The following is a 7,521-nucleotide window of genomic DNA, read 5'->3' on the forward strand; positions in this document are numbered from 1 at the left end:
GGTGGAGGGAGAAAGGAAGCTTTTATTTACTTCTTCCTGCTACTCTGACATCTTAGTTCAGCTTTTGTGTTGTTTCTTGCATTATGGCACTCAGGTGTGTTTTTTTAAAAACTGTTTTCCTAGGGGCAGCTAGGTGATGCAGTGGATAGAGCACCAGCCTTGAAGTCAGGAGGACCTGAGTTCAAATCCAGCCTCAGACAAAACCTACAATTACTAACTGTATGACCCTGGGGAAGTCACTTAACCCCCAAATGCCTTAAAAAAAAATAAAAAATGTTTTCCTCTGGAAGACCTATAATCTTCTAGTTGTCTATGTATTACATCTCTGAGACCAATAGATTCAGCTCATATTATATGGAGATCATGTTGATCACACTTTCTTTTAATTTTACTACTTTTTCTTTTCTTCTTCCACATTGTCCTTCACTTCTGTGTATTTGTGTACCCAATTAGCTATTCTCTCTTTTGTTTTCCTAGCGAGACTTGCCAGCCTGGATTTAGTTTTTTTTTTTCTACTCTGCCAATTATTTCTGATTTGCAGGCCATAAGATCTTTCACAATTTTTCTTTCACCTGTAAACCATCCAAGAATATCTTGCTGTGGTTCCACACTTTGTTGGGAATCCACAAGATCCTTGGCCTCATCAGATGTTGACTTATTTTTGTGATATTTATTCATAGAAGTCTAGACTCTTCTAGGTCATCTGGAGGTCATTTTCCTTCTGCTTTTACTATCTTCCCTATTGGTTCACCTGCTTATATTCAAGCTCTTTAACTGAGTTATCTTCCTTCTGAGATGTTTGCTTATTGATCTTTTATCCTATTTCTCCAATGGCTTACTGTGTGACTGCTCTCTTTTTGATGGTGATTTCCCTGGGGCTGATCCACAAAGCAGTCTTAGCTTCCTCCCTCACTGGGCAATTCACCTTTTCACTATCCTCAATTTCTGCCTCAAGTAATTTCTGAGCCAGAAGAATTTGGCCTCATCTTGAGGCCGGACTCTTTCCCTCAAACTTAGTGAAGTACCATAAAGTCACATACATGTCCAGTCCCAGTTCTCTATGTTACTCAGTTCTCTGGCTGAGCTCTGTGATGGCATAGAATGCTGCCACCCTGCTGTCCTGGCCAGGATTGACTTCAGCATCAGAAGGAGATGGGGGAAGAGTTGAATACTGTTGAAAGCCTATGGCTTAGCTTGTAGAGTCCTGCCTGAATGGTGAGCCATGCACAGGGGAATGCCAGGGGAGCAGTAAGGGTCAAGAATTAGACTTCTCTGTGGTATCATGTTTTCACCTCATTTGAGTTCTTGTTGCCCTAGACCATGGACAGAACCAAAATGGCTTTATCTCTTGTGCATAATTCCTATCTTAGAGGAGTTTGAGGGGTTGTAAGAATCTAAGAAAAGGTCTGGTGTTCCATCCAGTTCATTATGTGATCTGGAAGCCTCACTCCAGTTTTAGAAAACATGTGCTGAATAGTTTTACACCATGACCCTCCTACCTCCTGGACCTCAGAATCATGGGCAAGATGGGAGGAAAGTTTACAGGCATCCTTCCTTCTAACACTCGTTGCTTCTTCGACAGAAATCATAGCTCTGCTTTATATTAGCCTTGGTTCCCACTTATTCAAGCAGTATTACTAAACAATGAAGGCAAGAAAGAGAACACATGGTCCACCCGATTCTCTGTCCCTTTCCAGAAGTGAGACAGCTTATAAGGCTCCCTCAAGAATGAGAGGAAGTGGGGCAGCTAGGTGGTGCAGTGGATAGAGCACCAGCCCTGAAGTCAGGAGGACCTGAGTTCAAATCCGGCCTCAGACCAAACACTTGACACTTACTAGCTGTGTGACCCTGGGCAAGTCACTTAACCCCAATTGCCTAAAGAGAAAAAAAAAAAGAATGAGAGGAAGTGGGGAGGGAAGGAGGGAGGGAGAGAGGGAGGGGGAGAGAGACAGAGAGAGAGACTAGGGGACAGAGGGAGGGAGAGAAAGTGAGAGAGAGAGAGAGAGAGAGAGAGAGAGAGAGAGAGAGAGAGAGAGAGAGAGAGAGAGAGAACCTGGAGGCTGAGAAGTCAGAGACTTGATCCCTGCTCCGATGTATCACGTACCCCAAGGGGATACCTTCTCTCTTGCCTGGGCTGGGCTTTCCCTTGTGGGATCATTGGATGATTAGTACCCTTCACCCATCTCACCCTCAATCCCCTTCACATGGAGACAGGCAGCATTTTCCAAGTTTATTTAAAAGAAATAAACCAAAGATACTGGCATCCTATATCACAGACAATAAATAGCATCTAAAAAAAACCCCCATGTATTTTTCTAAAATCTAAATGTGAAACCAACCTTGCCTCCACCCTCACCTTCAATTCCAACTATTCCAGGATTCCCATCTCCCCAAGAAGGAAGATGCCCAGACCTTATTTAAGGATACTGAGAATCTCTCTTAAGTCTGACCAGCTGTTCACATCCTTTTTTTTTTAAAGGATGAAGGTGTTTTTTCAAAGGTTAAGTAAAAAATTAACTAGGCACCATAAGGAACAGGACAGAGTCTATTTCCCCTCTTTCCCCTCCCCTCAGCACCCATACACAAAGACACACATCAAAAATGAGCAGAACTGTTCCTTCATGTTCTCCAGTAAACACTTGGAGGCAGCACCAGGGAAAGATGGCTGTGGTCAGGGAGGCTTATGAAGGGCACAGACACCATTCCCTCTATTGACTTTTAGGGAGCAGACATGAGGATCAAGAGAAAACACTTTTAGGTCCTGTTTTAAGCATTTTCCCAAGCTGGGCCTTCTGCTTTGGAGAGACACCGTCAAGGAGAGGTGGGGTCAGCTTGAATGTACCCATACAACATCATGTCTATTTTTCTGGGCCGGAAGCATGTCCCTACCTACTGTTTCATCAAGAGCCAAAGGCCGATCCTCCTCTCAGTTAAAAAAATATACTTGGTCTCCAAGTGGCTGCTCTTTCTTAAAAGGAGAATCCCCAGAGGGGCCCTGGGCAGGTGAGGAGTCACCCTTGCCCGAATCATAAGGAGACACACGTCTTCTCTTAGAGTCTCCTTCACCCAGTCCTGAGTCATTAGAATCTGACTTGGGAGTATCAGTCCAGATTTCCTCCTCAGGCCTCTTCTCTTCCTGGGCCCCAATAACAGGGTCCATGGGCATGGGGGGCACAGATCGGAGCCAGGCCCCATTGTTGACTTTGGGGTTATACGAGGGGGAAGTTGACCAGTCTCCTAGAGGGACCAGAGCCTCCTGGCTGGGGTAGTAAGGCATGGTGGGTGGAGAAGTGGAGGGCAGAAGTCCAGGCTTCATCCCGTTCATGCCCAAGGAGAGTATCTTACTGCCACCATAAGAAGGATCATAGGCATAGTCCAATGGTGGCTGGGGGGCTTGTGTAAAGAGCCAGGAAGAAAGGGATACTCCATCCCTGGGTTGCCCTTGATGTGACTCACCATAAAAGGGATTGGGTGAAGGGTACTGGCTTGGTAAGTACCGGCTCCTAGCTAGTAGAGGGTAGCCAGCAACCGGTTCGGGAGAAGTGGTGGCACTGGTATCCACAGCTGTAAGGAACCTTGAGGAGAAAGGAAGGGAGGGGGAAAGGGTGTAACTAAAGCATATAGTTACCCGGAATTCTACCTCCCTCACCCTCAGTGCAGAGGCCCGGGGCTGTTTCTTATCTAACCAATTTTCTCCTTCTCTATCACCAGCCCCAGCACAAAGAATCCTGGGATAAGGGAACAGAGAGGAGAAGACTGAGTGAGCACCACCCCTAATACTTGGGGCCTGGTGGGCAAAGGAGGGGAGACGTAAAAAGGACCTGATGAGCCCCACCAGCACTTACGTATCCAAGCTTTCTCTAAAGCCTTTGGCAAAGGGATTATTGTCGATTTTTAGCTGTGTGATCTAGAGATAAAGGAAATGAAAGCCAATGAGTGCAGGGCATTCTCTCTGGGAACACAAGATATCTGACCTTCATTTTTGCATTGGGCGACCTTGGGGAAGTCACCTCAGTTTCTTCCTCTGTAAAGTGGGGAAAGAGGAAGTGTGCGAGGGGGAGAATATATTAACTATTCCAGGTCATCTACAAGGGTAAATGGAGCCTCTTACCATCTTCCCTGTTACTACTTTCCATTTACTCCTGTCTAAGAACATTGTTACTCCAAAAGTAATTCTCCCTATCCCCAAAGAATTAATCCAGTTGGCTTTGGACCTTCTTCCTGGAGATTAAGCTGTTCTAATTTGTGATGAATTTAAAACCCCCTTCAAGCCACACCATCTGAGCAGTCTGAGACCATGCTTCACTATTCAGTCCAGTTATTTACCAGTACCTCTTACCCACAAGTGACCCACTTATGGTATTTTGTCACATGCTCCACTACAGGGTGAAGTCTATCATATTCTTTATCACCTCTCCCTGGATCGCCCCACTGGAAACAAAAATTAATCCAGCCACTTTTACTGGAAAGAACATGATATTCTATTGTTTGGTGACTTCTCCATTCACAATATCTGTGACTGCCTAGATCAGAAGTTCTTAACCTGGATTTCAGGGGATCCTTGAACTCTGATGGGAAAAAAATTACAACTTTAATTTAATTTTTAAAAACAAACCAACCAACTATAGGCTTCACCAGATTGGCAAGGGGGTCCATGAGACAAAAAAAAATGTTCGGAACCCCTGGCCTGGAATAAAACATTCCCTGATCAATACTCCCCTTCACTTTTTGTTTTCCCCTTTAGAATATAAGCTTCTTGAGGGCAGGAACTGTCTCACTTTTGTCTCTGTAACCCTTGTGCTTAGCACACAATCTGTACTTTGTAAACGACTGGCTAACTGATTCCCTCCCTCTCTCTTCCTCGGTCCAGTCTTGATCTCATCCCTTACCTCGGAGTTCTGATATGCAGTCACAGCAATAAACTCTGTTTCTGGGAAGGTGAAGGTGTGGGTCAAGGAGGAGGGACCTGGTGCCTCATGGTCTCCATCTCTCACCTCTTCAATGTGCAGTCTTGGTTGGTATTTATGAAGAGACTGCAATACGATCATCTATAACAGAAGACGCAAGAAGTAAGGCAAGAAGGGCAGCCCATCTTCCCTCCCCCACCCCCATCACCTATCTGCTCTCTACCAGTATTGACTGGGAAGGAGAAGAAGGACCTTATGTCATCTGAGATCTCTTTTCTCCAAGCTCCATAGAAAATAAGAGGACCCTTCTTTAGACTAAGAAGGAACTGTCTCCCACCCCATCCTAGGATATGAAGCCAAGAGAGTAGAGTATTAAGAAGTAGTACATTCCAGTTCTCCCCACAACTGCACTGAATGAAACAATGAAAATGAATGAATGAATGACAATTCATTGAAAGTGAAAAACGAAATTAAAATGAAAGTAAAAAAAAAAAACCAGACCCAGTAGTGAAGGAGAAACTGAATGAGAAACTACAATAGGTCTTCTTTCTAGCCCCAAATCACAAATTCAGCCTATAGGCAAGTAACCAGAGTGAAGAGTGGGACTAGGACTGAAGATTAAGTGCTCAACCCTCTGATCTAGGGAATCCCAGAGCAAACCATGTACTCAGCCCTTGACTCAGGCCAACAGCTGGGGCCTGGAGCACAGATGCAGAGCCCAGAGCACTGAGCTAGGCCTGAAGCCTGAGGACTCCCCAAACTGATCAAGGACTCAACCCCAGGCCCAGAGCCAGGCCAACAGCTAGAGGCCAGAAGCATAGATTCAGTGCCCAGTGGGGCAGGGTCTCTCAGAGATGATCTCAGAGTCAGCTCTGGGCCCAGATCAACAGCTAGGGACCTCCCAGAAGGGGAAGGAATCTGGACTCGGCACCAAGAGCCCCCATGATGGGGTGGCCCGGAGCAGATCACAGACTCAATTCTCCTCCTTCCCCCCCAAAGAAAGCAGGGTCTTCCAAGGGGAGTGGGATAATAGATTCAGCACCAAAAGAAATCCCAGATGGATGAGCAATGTCAGATTGCCCAGAGTACATCACTTGAAGAATAATTAAGCAAAGAAGATAAAGAGTCATCATAATACTAGAGATGTCCAAGACATGAACTCAGAAGAAGCAAAATCTCAAAGAAAAATGTAGCTTGCCCACCAAATCAATTAGAATTTCTAGAAGAAATATGTATGTAAGAGTTTTTTTTAAAAATGAGTTCAAAATGGTATTACACATAAATGAGAACAATATAGGAGAGAATTAGAAAAGAGATGAATGTGGGGTAGCTAGGTGGTGCAGTGGATAGAGCTCTGGCCTTGGAGTAAGGAGGACTCGGGAGTTCAAATCCAGCCTTTGACATTTACTTAGCTGTGTGACCCTGAGCAGGTCATTTCACCCTGATTGCCTTACCAAAAAGGAAAAAAAAAAAAGAAATGCAAACTCTGGCCCACAGAAAATTTAGCCTGCTGCCTTTTTTATTTTTTAATGGCCTGTGAGCTAAGAATAGTTTTTACATCTTTAAATGGTTTTTTTAAAAAGTCAAAAGGAAAATATTTCATGACACATGAACATTATATGAAATTCAAATCGTAGTGTCCATAAATAGTTTTACTAGAACATAGTCTCATTCATTTTTATTTTGTCTATGGTTGTTTTGTGCTTCAAAGTTGAGAAGTTACAACTGAGACTGTACATGCTTGGTACACTACAAATAGCATAACTTGGAGGCAGCTGGGTGGCACAGTGGACAGAGCACCGGCCCTGGAACTAGGAGGACCGAAGATCAAATCCAGCCTCAGACACTTAGTAGCTATGTGACCTTTGGCAAGTCTCTTAAGCCTATAGGCTTCGGTTTCCTCATCTTAAAATGAGCTGGAGAAGGAACTATGGAACCACTCCAATATCTCTGCCAAGAAAATCCCAAACGTGGTCACAGAGAGTCAGACACAACTGAAATGACTCAACAGCAACAACTATAACTTGGCAGTGTTTAGAATGCCATGCATATTTCCATACCATGACATTTTTTTGTTTTTAATTACCAATGCATACCTATTATGTTAAGAATAGAAAAGTGGAATGCATTGTTGGTGGAGTTGTGAAATGATCCAACCATTTTGGAGAGCAATTTGAAACTATACCCAAAGGGCTATAAAAATGTGCATACCCTTTGACCCAGCAATAGCACTTCTAGGGCCATATTCCAAAGAGATCACACAAATGGGAAAAGGACTCACATGTACAAAAATATTCACAGCAGCTCTTTTTGTGGTGGCAAAGAATTGGAAATTGAGAGGATGCCCATCAGCTGGGTAATGGCTGAACAAGTTGTGCTCTATGAATGTAATGGAATACTATTGTGCTATAAGAAATGATGAACAGGCTGACTTCAGAAAAACCTGGAAAGACTTATATGGTCTGATGCTGAGTGAAGTGGGCAGAACCAGGAGAATGTCGTACACAGGAACAGCCACGTTGTACAATGACTAATGTTGATAGACTTAGCCCTTCTCAGCAATGCAAGGATCTAAGACATCTCCAAAGGCCTTGTGATGGTAAACGCTATCCAC

At 44.2% G+C, this 7,521-nt stretch overlaps 1 protein-coding gene across 1 annotated transcript in view; it reads right to left on the minus strand.

Annotated features, from left to right (window-relative positions):
• Nucleotides 1–2,217: 2,217 nt before the first annotated feature.
• LOC110215917 (T-box transcription factor TBX21-like) overlaps nt 2,218–7,521 on the minus strand; it is a 15,435-nt gene continuing 10,131 nt past the window's right edge. Inside the window, exons 4-6 of the mRNA XM_020997771.2 lie at nt 4,890–5,048; nt 3,846–3,907; nt 2,218–3,575 (exon numbers count right to left, since the gene is read on the minus strand). Of these exons, the coding sequence (XP_020853430.1) occupies nt 2,927–3,575; nt 3,846–3,907; nt 4,890–5,048 (870 nt within the window). The 3' untranslated portion in view covers nt 2,218–2,926. The remainder of the gene's footprint in view (nt 3,576–3,845; nt 3,908–4,889; nt 5,049–7,521) is intronic.

Source organism: Phascolarctos cinereus, unplaced genomic scaffold, assembly GCF_003287225.1.
Source record: "Phascolarctos cinereus isolate Bilbo 61053 unplaced genomic scaffold, phaCin_HiC Scaffold_5;HRSCAF=322, whole genome shotgun sequence".
Classification (NCBI taxonomy): domain Eukaryota; kingdom Metazoa; phylum Chordata; class Mammalia; order Diprotodontia; family Phascolarctidae; genus Phascolarctos; species Phascolarctos cinereus.